We start from the raw sequence: 22,963 nt of genomic DNA on the forward strand, positions 1-22,963 counted from the left end.
AAGCAGCATCAATCTAAAACTATCAGCAAGCATTATCTGGAATGAACATAAGCTAGCAACTTTCCCAATAAGATCAGGGGTGAAGCAAGGATGCCCATTATCACCATTATTATTCAACATAGTACTAGAAATGTTAGCTATAGCAATAAGAGAAGAAAAAGAAATTGAAGGAATTAGAATAGATAATGAGGAAACAAAACTCTTTGTAAATGATATGATGGTACACTTAGAGAACCTTAGAGCATCAACCAAAAAAAGTACTTGAAATGATTAACAACTGTAGCAAAGTTGCAGGATATAAGATAAACCCACATAAATCATCAGCATTTCTTTATATGACCAATAAAGCCCAGCAGCGAGAGATAGAAAGAGAAATTCCACTTAAAATAACTGAAAGCAATATAAAATACTTAGGAATCTACCAGCCAAGACAAATCCAATACGAACACAATTATCAAATGTCAAATATCAAACACAAAAAATCAAATATATATCAACTACATGAACACTATTACAAAACACTTTTCACACAAAGTCAGATCTAAATAATTTGGAAAATATCAATTTCTCATGGGTAGGCTGAGCCAATATAATAAAAATAACAATTTTGCCTAAACTAATTTATCTATTCAGTGCCATACCAATCAAACTACCAAAAAAAATTTTTACAGAGCTAGAAAAAATAACAACAAAATTCATCTGGAAGAACAAAAGGCCAAGAATATTAAGTGAGTTAATGAAAAAAAATGAAAAGGAAGTAGCCTAGCAAAACCAGATCTCCAACTATATTATAAAGCAGTAGTCATCAAAACTATCTGGTACTGGCTAAGAAATAGAGTGGTAGATCAGTGGAATAGATTAGGTACACAAGATACAATAGTCAATGACCATAGTAAACTAGTGTTTTATAAATCCAAAGACCCCAGCTTTTGGGACAAGAACTCACTATTTGACAAAAACTGTTGGGAAAGCTGGAAAACAATAAGACATAAACTGGGTATAGACCAACATCTCACACTTTATACCAAGATAAGGTCAAAATGGTTTAGATGTAAAGATGACACCATAAGCAAATTAGAAGAGCAAGGAATAGTCTACCATCAGAACTATGGGGAGGAGAAGAATTCATGGCCAAACAAGAAATAGAAAGCATTACAAAATGTAAAATATATAATTTTGATTATAGTAAATTTAAAAGCTTTTGTACAAATAAAACAAATGCAACCAATATTAGCAAGGAAGTAGAAAGCTGGGAAACAATCTTTTCAGCAAGTGTCTCTGATAAAGACCTTATTTCTCAAATATATAGAGAATTGAGCCAAATTTATAAAAATACAAGTCATTCCCCAATTGATAAATGGTCAAAGTATATGAACAGATAGTTTCAGATGAAGAAATCAGAGCTATATATAAGCCTATGAGGAAGTGATCTAAAGTACTTTTGATTAGAGAAATGCAAATTAAAACAAATCTGAGATACCACCTCACACCTGTCAGATTAGCTAATATGACAAAAAAAATATGACAAATATTGGAGAGGATATGAAAAAATTGGGACACTGATATACTGTTGGTGGAGTTGTGGATCCAACCATCTGGAGAGTAATTTGGAACTATGCCCAAAGGGCAACCAAACTGTGCATACCCTTTGATCCAGCAATACCACCACCAGGTCTGTATCCCAAAGAGATCACAAAAAAGGGAGAAAGACTTACGCGTGCAAAAATATTTAAAGCAGCCCTTTTCATGGCGGCAAAATATTGGAAATTGAGAGACTGCCCATCAATTGGGGAATGGCTGAACAAGCTGTGGTATATGAATGTAATGGAATTTGTGTAATAAGAAATGATGAAAAGGCAGATTTCAGAAAATTCTGGAAAGACTTGTACAAATTGATGCAAAGTGAAATGAATACAACCAGGTAAACATTGTACACCATATCAGCAACACTGTGTGATGATCAACTGTGAATGACTCAGCTCTTCTAAGCAACACCACAATCCAAGACTAGTACAAAGGACTCATGAATGAAAATGCTATCCGTATCCAGATAAAGAACTGGACTCTGAATGCAGACAGAAGCATTTTTTTCACTTACTTTATTCTTTCTTGTGGGTTAGTCACAACTGACTAATATGGAAATATTTTCATATGATAGTACATGTATAAATTATATCAAACTGCCTGCCATTTTTAGAAGAGGGGAGGGAGGGAGAAAAATTTGGAACTCAAAATCTTATAAAAATGAATGTTAAAAAATTTTCTTGATATGTAACTGGGGCAAAAATAAAATACTATAAAAAATCATTCTGTCATTTCTTGAGAGAATCTAGAGAGGGGCTTCTTTTATTTACTAAGCATTTGTTAAGTGCCTATTTTGTACAAAGCACTACTTTTAAAGTACAGATATTGAGCTTTAAAACTCACTCTGGGGCAGAAGAGAACCAGATTTGAGGCTGAATCAATGCTTATATCAATTTGTAATATTTTGCTGGCCCCAGACAAAGCTCCATCCCATACACTCAAACACCTAGATATAAAAGATGCCAGCATGGACATTTTACCATATGTCCTATTGGTACACATATACTGTCCCCTCCCTCACTTTTCATCTCTTGTTTAGGGAACAACAATCCAATCAATATTACCACTGCCACTCAAAAGAGGATCATAATCTATTGTACTATAGTTCCACTCATAGTGCCTATGACTGACTAGACTAATGCTCCCTTCCCTGACTGCTACTTTCTGACATTTGCTGTACTCTCCCAAGTAGCATGTAAACTCCTTGAGGGCAGGAACTGACTCACTTTTATGTTTATATCCCCAGTACCTAGCCCAGGACCTGTCTTGTGTGTGTATATATATATATATGTGTGTGTGTGTGTGTGTGTGTGTGTGTGTGTGTGTGTGTGTGTATGTAAACGTATATATATACACACACATATATACTTATATATATAAGTATGTGTGTGTGTGTATATATATACACACACATACATGTATACGTATATCTATATGTATATGTATACACACATGTATATATACATATATATTATGACACAATAAATACTTACCAATTGATTGATTTCCTTCACCCTGAATGTTCCCCCAAAACCAAACTCCAGATCTCCTGAACCCCAATAACCCAGTAACACTTACAAGGGATTGAGCTATGGCTCAGCCATAGCTATAGGTTACAACCAGTAGTGAGATGCCCATCTATGAAGAATACCTGTTGTCTGAACCCATTGCAATTATACATGGCTGGTATGTTTCCTTGGATGTTTCCCTGGTCCATGCAGATCTTTTCATTCACAGAATTTTTCATCTGTAGGAATAAAATATGCCACTTATGGTGAGTATAGACAGAGGAAGGAAGTGCATAATATCTGTCAAGGGTTTGCCTTCTCATACTGTTGAGTATCACAAGATGAAGTATAGCTAAAAAGTAATCAAAGATGTGGGGATCCAGAAACAATTTTCTAGCTATTGAGAAAGAGACAAGGAGGTAACAGAGTGGCACTGGTTGGGGCTCCCATATCTTGGGAACAGTGACCTGTCCCCAGCACCAGCCCCTAAAGGTATTCTTGGGAAGATACATATGCTTAAAGCCAGATGATTGGTATTTCTTAAACAAATAGCCTGGTCAGTTGAGACATTGAAAAGAAAAAAGTGGGGTCTAGGGTAAAAATATGAGGCAAAATGCATGAGCGTGGTATTCTTATGAAATGAAGGAAATCCTGGTTATGGGGGCAAAAGAGTGATAAAAATTGAGAAGAAACTCAAGAAAGTGGATCATGAAAAAAATTAAATGACAGAGGATCCCAGGAAGAAAGTATATTGGGGACCTTGTGTACTCACAGCTCCATAGCCAACAATGTTCTGAAGTGGCATCAGATTTGGATAAATATTTCTGAGGTACCACTCAAAACTATTACACTTCAGTTTCTTGCGGAGTTCTATCCTGGAAGACACCTCTCCAAAGTCTATTCCATGATTCTGCAAAGAAACAATATGTTTCAGGGATCTACTTGTGCCTCCAAATACATAACCTCTTGACCACTGTCAAGATTAATGATCACTCCTGAGGGCAAATGAGTATTTGTACAGGGATGTGTGGGCAACCTTCACATTCTGGAGTTTTCCTGGAGAGAGGGGAGCAGCAGTAGCTTGAGCTCTCAAAATCTGTCAACTCACTTGACATGGATATTTGCTAGATCTGCCGTGTAGAGATCATTCTATGTTGCCCATAAGGTTTCGTGGCTCTAAACTAATGAAAAGGCCTGTTTTTCTACAGGTCACTCCACAAGAAATGGTCAGGATTTCATTCAAGATTAAATAAGATTAGAGTCAATATTGCTCACATGTTTAAAAAAAGGCAACTAGTTTATCCTGGATTCCAGATTTACAATGAACAAATTTTGTTTTTCATTTAAACCTTTTCCTCTTTTCCTCTTTTCCTCTTTCCATCTTCTGGTACTCATTAAGATCTGAATCCTCCCAGATGATGCAGCATCCTTGGCCATCCTTTCCAGTAAAGGTTATCCCAGTCAGTAGGGGGAAACAGAATATCCTTCACTTCTCATTGTCATTTCCAGACTCTCTCTGTGTCTACTGCCATCACTTAGCAAGCTCTTCTTTTTGGAGGTTTTCTCCAAATTTATCCCTGAATCTAGATCTTGGTGGCCATTTTCAATGGACCTCCAGGATATGCTCCTCCTTTCTTATTGAATTTAGTGCCTGTTTTATTGTCTTCCTCTCTACCCCAACTCCTGCTCTCATACTAGGGGATTTCAATATACAGGTTGACGTTCACTCAAATAGTTTTAATTTATTTCATTTTTAATTTATGGAAAAAAACAAGTATTTCCATAACATATTATAATAAAAAAAAAGATGACGGCAGGTGAAACTGCAAATCTATTGTGTACAATTTGCTATTTCTTCAATCATTTCATAACTGATACTTCCACTCCCCCTCTGCTACACAACACACTTTTAATCTTGCCAGCGCCTACATGTTCTACTTCCATATTTAAGAACTCCAATATTCATACTTTTTATGTATTCATAATTTTCTATCCAGTATTCGTAATTTTTTATCATTATAGCTCTCTCTAGGTTTTTCTATTCTTAATCCTATTCTTCGTTTTAACCATGACTTCCAATCCTTCCATCCCTCAGCACTTTCCCAGGCTATCACTCTTGCTCCAATTATACTCTTCTCTCTTCCTAATCTCTAGGAACCATTTCAACTTTATGTTATCCTCCGCTCTCAAATCCCATCTCTTGTTCCCTTGTTCTGTTGCCTTGCCAACACTCAAGTTTGGATTACTCTTACCATTTGCCTCCTTTTCCTATTCATGTGCCCCTGAATGGAGCTGGGAAAGGGAAATTGCTGACTGGCCCACTATTTGTTATCTAACTTGTATTAGCTAATCTTAACTGGACCCTCACTGCAGTTAGGCAATCCTTCTGCTCCTCCCTAATTGATTCACCATCCCATAACAACAATTCCAACTATTTGTTCCCCACCTCACATCTTCCTTGGCACTCCTCTTCTCTCTTTCTTAGATGAAGGCTTTACTTCATATTCATACACACACACACACAGACACACACACACACACACACACACAATTCTAAAGTTTTACTGAGAACTTTCTCTTTCCTCCTTATCTTTAACTCATATCCTTCAGATGTCTTCCTCCACTAACTCCTCTTTCACTCCTATGTCACAAACACAACCTTCTTGACACCTCTGAAGCTGGTAACTTCTCCTTCTGGATGTTCTCTCTTCTCTAGCTTTTTGTTTGTTTATTTTGTTTTGTTTTTACAACACTGCTCCCTTTCAGTTCTTCTCTTATCAGTTTGGTCTTTCTCAATCTCCTTTACTGGAACTTCACAACTACATATTAGATATTTCACATTAGGCATTAGATGTCCCAAAGGCATCTCAAACTCAACATGTCCAAAACAGAACTCAGTATCTTTCCCACCCAACCCATCCCTCTCCTGAACTTCCGTACTGCTGTCAAGGGCACCATCATCCAAGTTACCCAGGCTGGCAATTTCAGTGTCATCCTCAACTCCTCACCCCCACTCTCAATCAACCCCACAAATCAAATTCATTATCAAATCTTCTTTCTTTCTCCACAATATCTCCCAGCTCTGTCCCCTTCTCTCCACTCATTCTGTTCCCCCATAATTCAGGCCCTTATCATTTGAACTACTGAAATAATCTAATAATTGGCTTCCCTGCCTCAAGTCTCTTCACCGTCTAATCCATGCAAAGTATAGTGATTTTTCCTAAAGCACAGATAGGACCGTATCACACACACATGCACACACACACACATAAAACCCTTCAATTACCTCAAGGATCAAGTATAAACTTCTGTTTGGCATTTAAAGTTCTCCACAACTTGGTCCTTCCTTATCTTTCAAGTCTTCTTACACTTTCTGCTCCTTCTCATACTCTACAATTCAGTTATTTTTAGACTGGTCTATCTGATGTTCCTTCCATTTCCATGCCTTTTTACTAGCTGTCCCCCATTCCTGTAATCCTCTCTTTCCTCACCTCCTTCTAGAAGCCCTGACTTCCTTCTATATTCAGTTCAAATGCTACCTTCTGCAGGAGGGCTTTCCTGGTTCCCTTTCCACCTCAGTTGCTAATGACTTTCCCTCTAAGCTTATCTTCTATGTACTCTGCATTTGTACTGCATATTTAGGTTTTTTATGTGCATGTCATCTTCTCTGTTAAAATGTAAGCCTCCTCAGCATGGGGACTGTTTTTACTTGTATCCTCTACGCTTAGCACAGTGCCTAGTTTATCTTTACCTTCACTTATAAGTACATGATAAATGCCTTTTTATGGATGGATGAATGGATTGATACTATTTTATGGCCAAGTCAATTCAATCTTCTTGGACATCATAAAGGGGTAAGAAAGCAAAGCATGACTGTGGAGCCAAGAAATTCAACATGGAATTTCCGGGCTACATGTAAACTAGTTCAGATGCTTAGCTAAGTTTACTTTTTCGCAAATTAGCAAGCACACATCAAGTAGTCAGTCAGAACAGCCTAAGCACCCATTTATTATTAGCCTTTTGTAAATGACCATTTCTATGCCCATTGATTGGGGAATGGCTAAAGAAACTGTGGTACATGAATGTAATGGGATATAACTACGCTATCGGAAATGGCAAATAGGATGAATACAGAAAAGCATGGAAAGATCTACATGAAATGATGCAAAACAAGGAAATCAGAGCCAAGAAAACAACGTCAGTTGAAAGAATAACCATGAAAAATGAAAGGTAAATGCTGCAAAATTATAAAGAACATGTATAGATTGAAAGAAGAGATATGAGAAGATATTCTCATTCCTTTGCGAAGAAGGGAGTTCCAAAAGGGTTGCTCATTTGCACATATTACCAGACTTTTCCAGTGTATTGATCAGTTATGCTCATTTTTTCTTCTTTTTTTCTTTTTTTGTTCCTAAAAAATTTATATTTATTATGTGGGATGGCTCTTTGGGAGAGGGAAGGAAAGGATGCTGGAGAAAACTATAGAAAGAAGACATCCATAAAAACTAGTTGTTTAAACTGGCAATCAGCATGTATCCTATTACCAATATGAAATCAATCAGTAATTGTTTTTAAAGCTGAATATCATTAGTTACGTAATGAAATTCATTCCACCTTCTCATATGTGAATTTCTGAATGTGACCATTCTTGAAAATTGGGTCTCTATAGAGTAGGAGGGTCCATGAATTTATGGGGGGGGTTATATTTTGTACAAAGATTTAAAACAATATATTACCTTTGTTATCTTGTGTATTTTATTTATGGTTTTAAAAACACTATTCTGAGGAGTCCATAGGCTTCACAAGATGGCCAAAGGGGTCCATGATAGACAAAAACATTAAGACATCCCTCCGCTCCACCTACTGGAGATGGAGAAAAAAAGGATCCTCCCATGGAGGAAAGTATACTGCTTTCCCATTGTGCCAATGTTTCCTGGGGTAACTGAATAAATGATTTTTAAACAATATTCTGGCAGTCAGGTGGCACAGTAGACAAAGTGTCAGAGCTGGAATCGGAAAGACTCATCTTTCTGAGTTCAAATTTGGCCTCAGACACTTACTAACTGTGTGACCCTAGGCAAGTCACTTAACCCTGTTTGCCTCAGTTTCCTCATCTATAAAATGAGCTGGAGAAGGAAATGGCAAACCATTCCATCCAGTATCTTTGCTCAGAAAACCCCAAATGGGGTCGTGAAGACTCAGACATGACTGAAATAACTAAACAATAACAAACAATATAATAATTATAATCTATTACCAATATCTTAGGCTATGTAAGGGATTTTGAATAAAGAGTAAAATTCAGTTGAAGCAGGGCACTTTAAAATATGTTCCTTAAAAATGTTAACTTACCGCAAAATTCCCAGATATTTATTATAATTTCTAGCTCTCCTATCAATTTCAATTTTCCCTGCTATCAGATCCCATTCCAAATTCTTCTTCTTCATCAAGGAATTTTTAACTTCATGGTACTCTGAATATGATGAATGGCCTTAGAGCAAGCAGGTTAAGCCCATTAGATGACTGATACACACACTTCTGAATATGACCAGTGGCCAGCAGCAGCTTGCTTCAAATACAAATACAGATACCAGGCAGCTGGACAGTATAATTCTTGAAGTGAACTAGCTAGGCACATATACTAGTGACCAGATCATAATGGCAAATGGCAGAATATATTCCATGAGTATATATGCTCAGAGCCCTGAATTTCTGACCTCCTTCATGATGTCATCCATGAGAAGAGAGGGCTTGCCTAATAACCCCGGGGATGGCTCAGGGTTCGTACCTTGTCACACATAAATGTGAAATCCATTGTTCTATGGGATGGCTCTCTGGGAGGGGGAGTATCTCCCGTAAGTCTTTATGTCCTTCCATTCTCCCCACCACTCTGCTTTTCCCTACTTATCTTGAATTCCACTACAAACCTCTAGAGGCAGATTCCAAGCTAAATAGACCATGTATTTGTACTTGTCCATCCAGATTTCAGCCACACGAAGAGCATTGCGTTTCATGAGGGGTAAGATAATCAGAGAATAGGGTTTATGGGCTCGTTGAAGATGAGCAATCCAAGAACATGGTAAGATCTCAATTCTCCCTCCACACTGCCATGCCTGCATGCAAAAAAAGAACCATGTATCCATGTAATGGCTGGTAAATTGCAAAATATATTGTTCCTCACAAGATTACATTTAAGTACCATTTAGTTTTAAATATGTTTTCATTCAAGTTCTACTTTTGAACCTTCTCTTGCGATGCTTTTCTGGAACAACCTGTCCTACAAATCTTTTCCCCATCTTTCACCCAACTCATGAAGTCTCATCTCTTGCAGGAAACTTTTCCCCATTGATTAGAGATGAGATCCCTGTTGACCCTTTTCAGTACCAGAAAAAAATACAAAAAGTACGAGTTATCCCATAGCTTACTGAGAAAGTGTCTAAGAGATGATAGAGAAATGGCTCTGTACTGGCTTACTCAAATAACCATTCTTCTTGCCTTCCCTTGCAGGTATGCCTTTATGCTTGACCTGTAGACTAATCATATCCATGTGGAACCTCCTGCCAATGGTACTGATTTTACCTGACCCACACCTTTTCATCCCATGCAATTCTTACCTATTTTTTCTTGTAAATCCTAGTCTAGAAACTGATATCATAAGGTACTGGCAATCAGTGTGTCGCGTGAGATGATTGTAAAGGGCACTAGCAATGCTAGTCCTTTTGAACATATGCCAATGTAATCACACACACACACACACACATCTCTAGGGAAGTGTACCCAAACTCTGTAGGAACTCTCTCAAACAAACAAGGGAGAGAACAACAGATTAAATTCTGGATCAAGAAAACAGGGTGTGCAGGGAAAAGAGGAAGAAAAGTTTCCTCTTTATTCCTGAGCCTCTTATTGTAAAATTTAGACTTAAATTGAAGTAGGAAAAACCATCAGACTGTATAGGTATGTCAACCACATTCATAAGGAATGAATACAAAATGGAAATGATGAATAGATTTAAGGGATTAGATTTGGTAGACAGAGTGCCTCAAGAGCTAGAGACAGAGGTTCACAATATTGTACAGGAGGCAGCAACAAAAAATATCCCATAGAAAAAGAAGAGCAAGAAAGCAAAATGGCTGTCTAATGAGGCTTTACAAATAGCTGAGGAAAGAAGAAAAGGAAAGATATACCCAACTGAATGCAGTATTCCAGAGCATGCTAAGTAGAGATAAGATTTTCTTAAATGAATAATGCAAAGAAATAGAAGAAAACAATAGAGTGGGAAAGATAAGAGATCTCCTCAGGAAAATTAGAGATATCAAGGGAAATTTTCATGCAAAAATGGGCATGATAAAAGGCCAAAATGGTGAGGACTTAACAAAAGAGATTAAGAAGAGGTGGCAAGAATACACAAAAGAACTATACAAGAAAGATCTTAACATCACTGATAACCACAATTGTGTGGTTACTGATCTAAAGTCGTAAGTCCCAGAGAATAAAGTCAAGTGGGCCTTAAGAAGCATTGCTAACAATGAGGCTAGTGGAGGCGATGGAATTCCAGCTAAACTATTTAAAATCCTAAAAGATGATGCTGTTAAAGTGTTGCACACAATATACCAGGAAATTTGGGAAACTCAACAATGGCCATTGGATTAGAAAAGATAAGTTTATATTCTAATCCTAAAGAAGGGTAATGCCAAAAATGTTCAAACTATCAAACAATTGAAGTCATTTTACAGACCAGCAAGGTTGTGCTTAAGATTCTGCAAGCTAAGCTTCAGCACTATGTGAACTTAGAATTACCAGAAGTGCAGGCCAGTTTTCAAAGAGGCAGAGGAACTGGAGACCAAATTGCCAACATCAGCTGGATTATAGAGAAAGTAAGGGAGTTCCTGAAAAACATCTACTTCTGCTTCACTGATTACATTAAAGCTTTTGACTGTGTGAATTACAACAAAATGTGTCAAGTCCTCAAAGAGATAGGAATATCAGATCATCTCACTTGTCTCCTGAGGAGACGTGTATGCAGGCTGAATATGAAACAACTGATTGGTTTAAGATTTGAAAAAGAGTATGACAAGGCTGTATATTGTCACCTTATTTATTTAACTTATATGCAGAGTACATCATGTAAAATGCCAAACTAGATGAATCAAAAGGTGGCCAGGAGAAATATCAACAATCTCAGATATGCAGATAATACCATTCTGATAGCAGAAAGTGAAGAGGAATTAAGAAGTCTCTTGATAAGGGTGAAAGGAGAGTATAAAAGCTGGCTTGAAGCTTAACATTAAAAAAAAACAAAAAAAACTCTGAGGTCTTGGCAACTGTTCCTATCGTTTCCTAGAAAATAGAGGGAGAAGAAATGGAAGCAGCATCAGATTTTTTATTCTTGGGCTCAAATATCATTTGACAGCAACTGCAGCCATGAAATTAAAAGATGATTAGGGGCCTGACAATATGGAATTTGTCCTTCCTAGTTCTAGAAAAAGGTCTTGCCACCAAGTGATTCTAAACTCCATCTCCAAACTCTCTCATCTTCATTTCCACATTTGATGGTCACTTAACATCTCCAGACCTTAACGAGATGACCTCTAAAATTCCTTTCAGATTTCATTCTATGACACTTTGATCCTAAATTCAATTCAACAAACATTTAAGTGCCTACAATACACAAGATGCTGGGTTAGCAGGTTGCCAGTGGTATAATTTATAAAACTAGATGAAATAACAAAATGAATATGGAAAAACCAAAAACACTACAGTATAATGAAAGGGAAAAAGGGAGACTTGGAGAGCCAAAACTTAAATACCATACAATAATAACTATCAAAACTATCTAATGCTTAATTAAAAATAGAAAAATATGCTAATGAAATAGATTACCCAAAACTCCAGCTTAATGCATATTATAGAATGCTGTTTGAGAAAATCAAATCACAGTCTGATCCTTTTTGAACTGCAGTTACAACAGAAACTGAAAGAACAGTAGAAATATACCCTCAGGCTCAATTCTACATTTTCTCCTCCATAAAACAGCATCCCAGTATCCAGGAACCCAATCTTCTCCAAAAACAATCTGCTGGCAGCAAAGATGCCCCTGATGGCAGGACTCCTCCATGAACACATAATCGAAGAGTCACTAGCTTCTCTGTTAAGGAGTGGGAAGGTTGGGGTTTAGGTGTGAGGTGTGGGAAACAAGGCAGGGATAGGAGGAGGTTAGGAAAATCTGAGCAGAAAATCAATATCTTGGAGACATTTAAAAGCAAAATAGAATAATTTAAGGTTAGTCCTGCCCAAGTTCAGTGAGTGGGATTATAAGTGATCTTGAAGGTCCCATATAACTGGAGGGGCATTGGTGGTTCACTGTATACATTTGTCTCAATGGACAAACACTTAGGTGATGAGAAAGAAAACCCAAACCCAACCTTAGCATTTCTGCCTCTCAGAGAACACTTTCCTTTTGCAAACTCTCCAGACTTACTTTATTGGTACAATGTCATCTTTCAGGCTGACTGACTGATAGTCATAACAGCCATACAGTCTCCAGTTAAACCCAATGGACATCAATGGATACTCTTCCACTTCCAAGGTATCAAAAAGAATGTTGTCGATTATAGGTGACACAATTACACTGTGGTCTTCCTGGATCCTAGATAAGATGGGTTCTGCTCTAGCAATATAAGAAAGACAGTTTATATTATATGGGAAATGTCAGCAAGGTGTAGTAAAGTGTATAAGAGACATCCTAAGTTCCCACTTTTGTACTTTCCCCTGCCACTACCTGCTGGGTAGTGAGCCAGGTTATCTAGGCTGCCAATACACAGAGGACACTCGGGAACTTCTGAGGTCCTTAAGGCAAAAGTTTGGATCAGGACCAAGGAACGCCTGAAGATCCTTCTGCCACAACATTGGGGATTCCCATGAAGCTCATGATGAATTCTAAATCAAATCATCTCAAGTGTGAGGCATTTTCCTTTTTGGCTATCACTGGTAATCTCTTAGTTATCAACCATCAAATAGCTATATTCTAGCTACTTGAGGTAAAATACATGTGATTTACCCCTCTCCAATTCAGACTCAGAAAAAACAACAGACTTTGGAAAAGCACTTGTGGAACAGATGTGGAAAAGTGAATTGAATGTTGGACTTATATTCAGGAAGAAACAGCTTCAAATCCCACTTTGCATACTTACTATCTGTGTGACCCTGGGTAAGTCACTTAATCTCTCAACTTCAGTTTCCTCATCTGTAAAATGAGAAGCTTGGGATCACTGGCTTCCAAGGTCCCTTCCACTCTAAGTCTATGATCTTACATGGATGGATTGAGGAGGTGGTTTTCTATCATTAACAGGATTGGATATCTTTGATGCAAAACTGAGTTATCCTTTTTAAAAAGTCCAACACTATCAGACAGAGACTGGAATGCAGATATTGTCTCCAACCCTTAAGGGGTGCTGAAGTTGCAAGTTAGAGGGCAAGTAAGGAGGAAGGTACTTACATGTTACCCTACTAGACCCCCCCCCCCAAAAGAGTAAGACTAAGGACACACAGTCCTTTCCACACCCTCTCAACTCTTTCTTGGCTGGCTCTCTTCTTTCACTCTCTCCTCCTCGGGGCAGAGCAGCCCCTGGACTGACCACAACAATCTTCTGCTCTCCCCTTTAACCAAAGGGTACATATATACCTGTATGGGAGACTCAGCTTAGATTATCTGTTGATAATCTATCTCCATTGTCTTTTCAGGAATACTGGTATGTCTGTCTTTATGTTAAAAAATATGTTTTTAATTCACAGAAGTCATTTTTTATCATTTGCACTCAGCTAGAAATTTCTTCTAAAACCACATAATATCAAGTCCTTATTAGTTTTTTTTCCTGCTCTTGGGAAATATTATCTGTTTATTCAGTGTATTCAGGAGGTTCAGCTAGACAAAGGTCGTACCATCCATTGCTTAATGATACAAGTTATTAGTTGGAGGCAGGGTAGCTATAATCCAAAATCCTTTCTCCGAGCAGTATTCTTAATTCAAGGGTGATTCCAAGACAAGCCCAGAAGTTCTCATGTAGAAAGTTCCAGTCTGATCCAGGGAAAGGATAAGGAATATCATCCTCATTTTATAATGGAGATAATAGGAACTTAATACTATCTTCCATCTCTACCCTATCCTGCACATGAAGAAGTGTAACAGCTAATGACTTCTCTTTCCCATATGGACAAACCCACAGTATCTTACCACTCAATATTCACTTCAGTATGAGCATCCAAGAAGACCACTACATCCGCTGTGGCAGCTTGACTTCCAGATTGGCGAGTAGGGGCTATCCCTTTCCTCTCAGTGTGATGTATCAGTGTCAGCAGCCCAGGGTGCTTGAGGTTGTAAAGCTGCATCTCTTTGTCTAGATCTGCCTTTAGGTCCCCTATCAATCAAGAACAATTCTTACAGAGTTTCTGGATGCAATAATATTAATTCTAGTGAAGGATTTTCTGCAACCATGATATATTTTCATACATCATGCAACCATGTATATACAATCTCCATAGTGCAAGCCAAGCTAATTCCCACAATACCATGCCACTAAATAACATGTATGCATGTGTAACTCCACCCCCTTCTTTTAGGTTGGGTTTAGTTAGGTGGGTCTGAATAATGCTACCCTCTCCCCTACTCAACTCCACCCCCTTAACTCCCACCTTGTAACCAAGTAGAAAGGTCTTTGTTCATTCTTATTTCAGAAGGAAGAGGTCAAATCCATGGCCCCACAATAGTTCTGCCCTGGGGTTAACTTGGGATGTTAATCCCAATAGCTAAGATATGGAATTGCCCCTTTTCAAGTGGCTTTGGTCCATAAATGATTGCTGATCTATGAGAGGCATCACTAAGAGACTCAGAACTAAAGACTATTCGTGAATTTTATAACTTAGTGGAGGAACTGAAGCTACAGTGATTAGTTATAGGCCATTGTTTAAAAACTTATGGGTTGTTTTGTTTTTGTTTTTGTTTTTTTGATGCAGCTAGATGGTACAGTAGACAGTATATTGGATTTGGAATAAGGAAATCTGAGTTTGAAATCCTGCCTTGGCTACATACTAGGTCTGTGACCTTGGGCAAGTAAGTCACTTAAATTCTCTTAGCTTCAGTTTACATATCTGTAAAATGGGAATAATCATAGAGCTGTTGTGAAGATCAAATGAGATAATAGGTAAAGAATTTTGCAAACTTTAAAACACTATATAAATCCTAGCTATTTTTTTTTTATAATTTACTAGGAGTAGTGACTAAACCCCTCTCCTGGATCACTGCTTTGTCATGGCATGTCATGGTAGAAGAGTTCAATGAACCTATGAGCTATGCCATGCAGGGTTACCCAAGACCAATAGGTCCTAGTGGAGAGTTCTGACAAAAAGTGATCCACTAGAGATGGAAATGATGAACCATTGCCTGTCTTTGCCAAGAAAACCCCATGGGCAGTATTAAAATGATAAAAGATATGACACTGGAATATAAGCCCCTCAGGTCAGAAGGTGTCCAACATGTTACTAGGGAAGAGTAGAGAATGACTACAAATAGCTCCAGAAGTAATCTAGATCAAAGCTCAGCTGTAGACATATCTAGTGACTAAAGGAAAGTCTGATGCTGTAAGAATCACTATTGCATAGGAACCTGGAATGTAAGATCTATGAAGCAGGGTGAGCTGGATGTAGTCAAACAGGAGATGGAAAGATTAAACATCAATAATTTGGGTGTCAGTGATTTTAAATGGATGGGAATAGGGGAATTTAATTTAGGCTGTTATTGCATCTACTATTGTGTACAAGAATCCTTTAGAAGAAATGGAGTAGCCCTCATAGTTAATAAAAAGGTGAGAAAAGCAGTTCTGGAGTACAATCTCAAAAATGACAGAATGATATCCGTTCAAATCCAAGACAAACTGTTCAACATCGCAGTAATCACTGCAACCACTGACAACGGAGAGGCCAAAGTTGATCAGTTCTATGAAGACCCAAGAAGTAACACCAGAGAAGATGTCACGTTCATCATATGGGATTGGAATGCTAAAGTAGGCATCAAAAATAATTGGAATAACAGGCAGGTTTGACCTTGGAGTAAAAAATGAAGCAGGGCAGAGACTAACAGAGTTTTGTGAAGATAACTTGCTAGTCATAGAAAACATGCTTTTTCCATAACCCAAAAGGTGACTCTACACATGGTCAATACTGAAATCAGAGTGATGGAAGCCAAAGATGGAGAAGCTCTACACAGTCAGTTAGAACAAGAAGTGGACTGGCCATGGCTCAGACCATGAGCTTCTTATTGCAAAATTCAGGCTGAAATTGAAGAAAGTAGGAAAAAACATCAGACGGTATATGTATGATTTAAATAACATCCCTTATTAATATGAGGTGGAAGTGATGAATAGACTTAAGGGATTATATTTGGTAGATAGCATGCCTGAAGAACTATGAATGAGGTTCACAATATTGTACAGGAGGAAGCAATAAAAAAAATCCTAAAGAAAGAGAAGAGCATGAAAGCAAAATGACTGTCTGATGAGCCCTTACAAATAGCAAAAAGGAAAGGAGAAAGGGAAAGAGTATAGAATTTCAGAGAATAACAAGGAGAGATAAGGTTTTATTAAATGAACAATGCAAAGAAATGAAAAAAAGAATAATAAAATGGCAAAGGCAAGAGATCTCTTCAGGAAAATTGGAGGTATCAAGGGAATGTTTCAGGCAAATATGGCCATGATCAAAGACAAAAATGGTAGGGACTTAACAGAAGTAGAAGAGATTAAGAAGAGGTGGCAAAATATATAGAAGAACTATACAAGAAAGATCTTAACATCACTGATAACCTCAATGATACGGTTGCTGACCGAGAGCCATAAATCCTGGAGAGTGAAGTCAAGTGGGCCTTAGGAACCATTGTAACAATGAGACTAGTGGAGGTGATGGAATTCCAGCTGAACTATTTAAAATCCTAAAAGTGTTGCACTCAGTATACCAGGAAATTTTGAAAACTCAGCAGCGGCCACTGGATTGGAAAAAGTCAGTTTATGTCCCAATCCTGAAGAAGGGTAATGCCAAAGAGTGTTCAAATTACTGAACAATTGCACTCATTTCACATGCCAGCAAGGTTATGCTTAAGACTCTTCAAGCTAAGTTTCAGCACCATGTGAATTGAGAATTACCAGAAGTACAGGCTGGTTTTCAAAGAGGCAGAGGAACGAGAGACTAAATTGCCAACATTTGCTGGATTATGGAGAAAGCAAGGGAGTTCCAGAAAAAAAGTCTACTTTTGCTTCATTGACTAGAGTAAAGCCTTTGACCTTGTGGATTACAAAAAGTTGTGGCAATACCTCAAAGAGTTGACAGTATCAGATCCTGTCACTTGTCTCCTGAGGAACTATGCAGGCCAAGAAGCAACAGTTAAAACCAAACTTGATTCCATGATCTGTTGGAAAAGGAGTATAACAAGGCTGTATGTTGTCACCTTATTTATTTAACTTATATGCAGAGTTCATCATGTAAAATTCCAGGCTAGATGAATCAAAAGCCAGAATTAAGATTTCTGGGAGAAATATCAACAATCTCTGATATGCGGAAGATACCACTCTGATGACTGATAGTGAAAAGGAATTAAGAAGCCTCTTCTTGAGCGTAAAAGAGGAGAATGTAAATGTAAAAGCTAACTTGAAGCTTAACATTAAAAAAAAGATCTTGGCAATTGGTATTATCACTTCACGACAAATAAAGAGAGAAGAAATGGAAGCAGTATCGGATTCTTGTGTTCAAAGATCACTGCAGATGGTGACTGCAGCTATGAAATTAAAAGACACGCCTTTAGTAAGGAAAGCTATAGCAAATCTGGACAGAGTACTAAAAAACAGACATCACCCTACCAGCAAAGGTCTATATTGTCAAATCTATGGTTTTCCCAGTAGCAATGTATAGCTATGAAAGTTGGATTATAAGGGAAGCTGAGCACCACAGAATTGACGCTTTCAAACTGTGGTGCTGGAGAAGACTTTCAAGAGTTCCTTGCACATAATTCTGACTATTCACTGAAAGAACAAATTCTGAAGCTGAAGCTTAAATACTTTGGCCACATAATGAGGAAATAATACTCATTGGGAAAAAAAATTCTGATGCTAGAAAAGATTGAAGACAAAAGGAGAAGGGGACAGCAGAAGGGTGAGATAGATAACGTAATGGTAGCAATGAACATGAGCTTAGACAGACTTCAAGAGATAGTGGAGGACAGAAGGACCTGGTGTGCTATGGTCCATGGGGTCACAAAGAGTCAAACATGACTGAATGACTGAACAACAATAGGGACTAAACCTGTGATTTCATTGGTATAAGGAATTGACTACTAAGGAAACTCTCTACCAGTGAGGCTTGACACTTTTTCTGTAACCTATGGTCCTAAAAAGTCACCTAGAACATTGAAAAGTTAAGCAACATTCCCAGGGTAACACAGCCACTATGTGTCAGAGATGAGAATCTATGTCCTCCTCACTTTAAGACAAAATCTCTAACTATCTAGGGGCCATACTGCCTCTCTTTTTTGTTTATTGGTTTGTTAATCAAATAATCTGTGTAACTCATTTATAATTATGTTGAATTTGATCTGTTTGCACTCATTTCTTGGGCATCCTGACTTGCAAGTGACTAGTTCAATACTCTTTCCCTTCTACAAGCTACTAGTGGATCCTTCCAATAGACAGGAGGGAATTCATTAAAAAGAATCCAATATGAGCAGATACTATCATACATTCACACCAGCATTCTGCCTCCCCAGCATTCTCCGTTAGCTAACTCTAATTAGTCAGTGCCAGCTCTTTCCAAAGACAACTTTCACTTACCATTTGAGCTAAAATCATCCACCAGGATGAGTTCTTTCAGCAGGTGAGAAGGGGTCCTATGGATGATACTGGTAATGGTCCGTTGTAAAATGGACAGAGCTTCATCCATAAATGTGATAACAACACTGAGGGTTGGAAGTCGTGGGGGATAGTTCTTTTCAAGACACCTGTAAGAGACCCTGTGATGTTTACATAATTTGGGGGAGAGTTTAGAGTCATCTCCAAAAGTCATCTCATTCATCCCCCTCAATTAAAGGCATAATTGAACAGTACCTCAGTCATACAAGACAATTTCTATGCACTTCTGAATAGGAGATTGAAACAGTGACAGTCAAGGAATCATTCTATATATTTTTTGCTAATCTAAATCTCTCTGGCTAAGAGGGAGAGATTATTTGGACTTCAGTGGATATTTTCAATTGGATGTCCTGACACCTTTTCTAATTCAAAATCTTTCAAATTAGAATTCCCCTTCCTAGCCCCTGGAACTGACTTCACTCCCTAATTCTCCATTTTGTTAGTGGTACTACCACTAACAATTTAAGACCATAAAGAAAGGCAACCGTGATTTCTCCTTCCCTTCATCATCTTTGTTGATTTTCCTTCAACATGTCCCTTCCTCTTTATTTCTGGTGCCAATGCCCTACCTAGTTTAGGCTCTCAGACCTTCATGCCTGGAGTAAGACAATAACTAACCAACCAGTTTCTCTGCCTCAGGTAAACTTTAATTCATCCTGCATGAAATTATGAAATTTAACTTTGTGGAATATTGCTTTCATCATCTCATTCCTCAGAACAAGAAACTATAAAGGCTCCCAGAAATTACAAGTTGAGGTTCAAACTCCTCAAGCACCTACATCAAATTATTTTAACAATTATATATATATATATATATATATATATATATATATATTTGCTTTTTGGTGAGGCAATCAGGATTAAGTGACTTGCCCAGGGTCACATAGCTAGTAAGTGTTGTGTCAAATGCCTGAGGCCAAATGTGAACTCAGGTCCTTCTGACTCCAAGGCCAGGGCTCTACCCACTGTGCCACCTAGCTGCCCCTTAACAAATATTTCTTAACTACTATGTGTGAGGTACTATGGGAGTCAGGGCAGGGAGGGAGTATTGGGGAAGGGGAAGTACTGGGAATATAGAAATGAAATGACACAGCCTCTGCCCTATAGAAGAACTAAGACATGTACATAAATGAGACAAACTTAACACAATAATGCCTGGTACATAAAATGTGTTTTAAAAAAGGCTTGTTGACTAACTGATACAAGGAAGAGATTCAAAGTCCTTGGGGATCTGGGAATACTGCAAGAATGAATTGGGTACCCTATAAGGGCCTTGAAAGAATAGAAAGGGCTATATCAGATTGCACACAGTCTTGGGGAGGGAGGCGGAAGAGAAGAGGAGAAAAATTTAAAACTCAAAAGCTTATGGAAGTGATTGTTGATAATTCAAAATAAATTTTTTTTTAAAAAGAAAGAATAGAAAGGGGAAAGAAGGGGGGAATGAGAGGCAGAAAGAGTAGGAAAATGAGAAGGGAAGACTGGTGAAAGGAGAAAGGAAAAGTGGGAAGAAAGGATTTAAATTGGGTCAGATATCAAAAAGGACCAAGGAGATTGTCTGAAAGAACAGAAGGCCAAGATATCGCTGGGCTCAGTCACTTTATCTATAAAATGGGAATTAGAAATAAATGATGTGAAGAAAAGCTAGACTTGATCATCTCAGAGATCCTTTCCCACTATAAAATCTCTATTACATTACGAATTTTCTGTGCATTTCTCCTTTGCTCTGGAATTGTGAATGGGTCATTGAATTTCAGCACCTTAATTTCCTCCTCTCTAAAACAGGAAGAAAAATAGTACTGGGATAACCAGAGGCCACTCTCTACCACTCTACTTGTTCTTCATTTTTTTTTAAGGGTCACACAGTTATTAAGTGTGAAATGTTTGGTCTGAGGCTGGATTTGAACTCAGGTCCTCCTGATTTCAGGGCTGGTGCTCTATCCACTGTGCCGCCTAGCTGCCTTTGACTTGTTCTTCAGACCATCTTCTCTACTCCCCTAAAAATTTAGCCCCTAATTAAAGAGAGGCTGCTTGGGGTTGGGTAGACCAATACCATTTCCACTGTACCTGTGGGAACGAGTGTCTGGGATGGCTCGATTGAAGGGCAGGTGGTCACTGAGGTAAACATTGTAACCATACAGGGAGAAGAGCATGAAGGCCTGGATCTGCTGGGCCTTGGTCAGGTCATCACCCCACTGTCGGAAAAGAGCAGAGTGTGGGAAAATTTTCCTCTGGAGCTTTCTGTGTCTTCTAGCTTTCACAAATGCTGAAATATCATTCCCTCTGGTGTCCACATTCACTAGAGACTTGTTCACAGCTTCTGCCTGTGTTATGTCTTGGTGTATCATAGCCTTTCTCATGGAGTTTTCAGCTGAAGATTAGAAGAAAAACAAAACATTCAGGTGAGCCACAATCAGTTGGATATTTCTCTCTATCCCACTTTCTCCTAGACTCAAACAAAGATTCAGAGATCCTTGCCCCAGAAGAAATTAAATGTTCCTTAAAACTGTCTGGGTCTATACCCAAACCTGCCCACCCTGGGCAGCACCCATATTCCAGATCATTCCACAAAACTATACTATTAAAACTTATTTGGTTTGTATCCCATCCTTGCAAGGAATCTATCAGGTGTCTGACTAGCCTTTATCTGTCAAGGAAAATCCTATTAAAGGGGTTAGTATGAATCAGCTAGAAATATTTTCACCTGGACAAAGGCAAAAGGAAGCTCACTTGGGGTACAGCCCTGGCTAGAGAAAGAAACAATGCTAGAAATGCAAGCTGAATACAGTGTGGCCTCAGAGGGAAAGAAGCCTGAGGAAGAGCTGGAAAGTGGAGGAAGCATGTTTGAGGAAATGTTCCAGGAAGGTTCTCTCGGCACACTCATGAACTTGTTTTGCTTTGTTTTTAAATACATTTTTTATAGTTGCATTTCAATAAAACTGGTTTCCTTTGTGAAACTAGGTTCTTTATTTTATGTATTTAAAAGCATTATTTTAAGAAGGGGTCCATAGGCTTCACTAGCATGGCAAAGGGGTCCATTGCAAAACAAGAGATCAAGACCTACTGCTCTAAATTGTCTGGCCCCGCCAAAATCCTGGTTACAGTGTCCTACAGAGAACTCCACTGTGTCTGAGGGCTGAATATATTTCACCTTCCCAGAAATTTGTGGCCTTCAGCACACATTTGTTCATGCCATTGCTTATACTTGGCTTACCTCTCTTTGTCTGTTACAATCTTACTAATCCTTCAATGATCAGTTCACATTCTATTAAATAATTGCAAGACACTACCACAACCAATCCAAGTCAGAAATAAAAATAATAGCTCCACACACTTATACAATGTTTGTTGCCCGCAACCAGATTGTACACCGAACAGAGAGGAGTGAAATAACTTGAGACATGGGCCAGGCGGAGCAGAATTACTGACTCAGTTTATTCATCTGAGGGTACAGGATATATAGAGAAAATGTAGCCTAACTTCAGAGTCCTCCCCGTGAGATACTCCCCAAGACATCTGCTGAGAACGTGACAACATACATTTCCTCATTATCAGGGTTCTTAGATTGGGTTGTATATTCCAAGGTTTTCCCAGGCGCCTTGGCACCACCTGCATAGAGGAGTGAATGTGTAAATCTAAGGTTCAAAGAGTGAGAAGGAACATCTCAGGAACCTCCTAATCAGGAAGGGATTGGAGAGCCATACCACTTAATCATTGAGCCCTTTCGGGTAAAAGCCTGGGCAGAGGTCAAACTCTGCCTTGGATCTTAAACCCTTATCAGACTCTTAAGATCAGCCCTCAACAAATGTTCTCCTCACAATAACCTTGTGAGGTAAATACAGGTATTATAATATTTCTCTTTCTGTATATATGTATATATATATATATGTATATATATTTACATACATACATACACATAAAATTGTTATATAT

The 22,963-nt window shown here is 38.2% G+C and overlaps 1 protein-coding gene across 1 annotated transcript; it reads right to left on the minus strand.

Moving 5' to 3' along the window:
* Nucleotides 1-3,190: 3,190 nt before the first annotated feature.
* LOC110218775 (putative polypeptide N-acetylgalactosaminyltransferase 8) lies at nt 3,191-21,423 on the minus strand. The gene is made up of 9 exons (XM_078150092.1): nt 21,098-21,423; nt 18,956-19,122; nt 14,323-14,506; nt 13,653-13,748; nt 12,571-12,759; nt 12,087-12,237; nt 9,020-9,205; nt 3,865-4,002; nt 3,191-3,331 (listed from the first exon to the last, which is right to left on the minus strand). The coding sequence occupies exons 1-9, from the start codon at nt 21,388-21,390 to the stop codon at nt 3,191-3,193; spliced, it is 1,545 nt and encodes a 514-aa protein (XP_078006218.1). The 5' UTR covers nt 21,391-21,423.
* Nucleotides 21,424-22,963: the final 1,540 nt, after the last annotated feature.

Source organism: Phascolarctos cinereus, unplaced genomic scaffold, assembly GCF_003287225.1.
Source record: "Phascolarctos cinereus isolate Bilbo 61053 unplaced genomic scaffold, phaCin_HiC Scaffold_1;HRSCAF=81, whole genome shotgun sequence".
Taxonomy (NCBI): domain Eukaryota; kingdom Metazoa; phylum Chordata; class Mammalia; order Diprotodontia; family Phascolarctidae; genus Phascolarctos; species Phascolarctos cinereus.

Excerpts from the sequence above, each read along its gene's own strand:
- LOC110218775 (XM_078150092.1), bottom strand. The coding sequence starts at position 21,390 with ATGAGAAAGGCTATGATACACCAAGACATAACACAGGCAGAAGCTGTG. Across the intron at positions 19,123-21,097 it reads CCAGACACTCGTTCCCACAG|GTGTCTTGAAAAGAACTATC; the intron begins GTACAGTGGAAA and ends GGTCTCTTACAG. Across the intron at positions 3,332-3,864 it reads ACATTGTTGGCTATGGAGCT|ATGAAAAATTCTGTGAATGA; the intron begins GTGAGTACACAA and ends TTATTCCTACAG.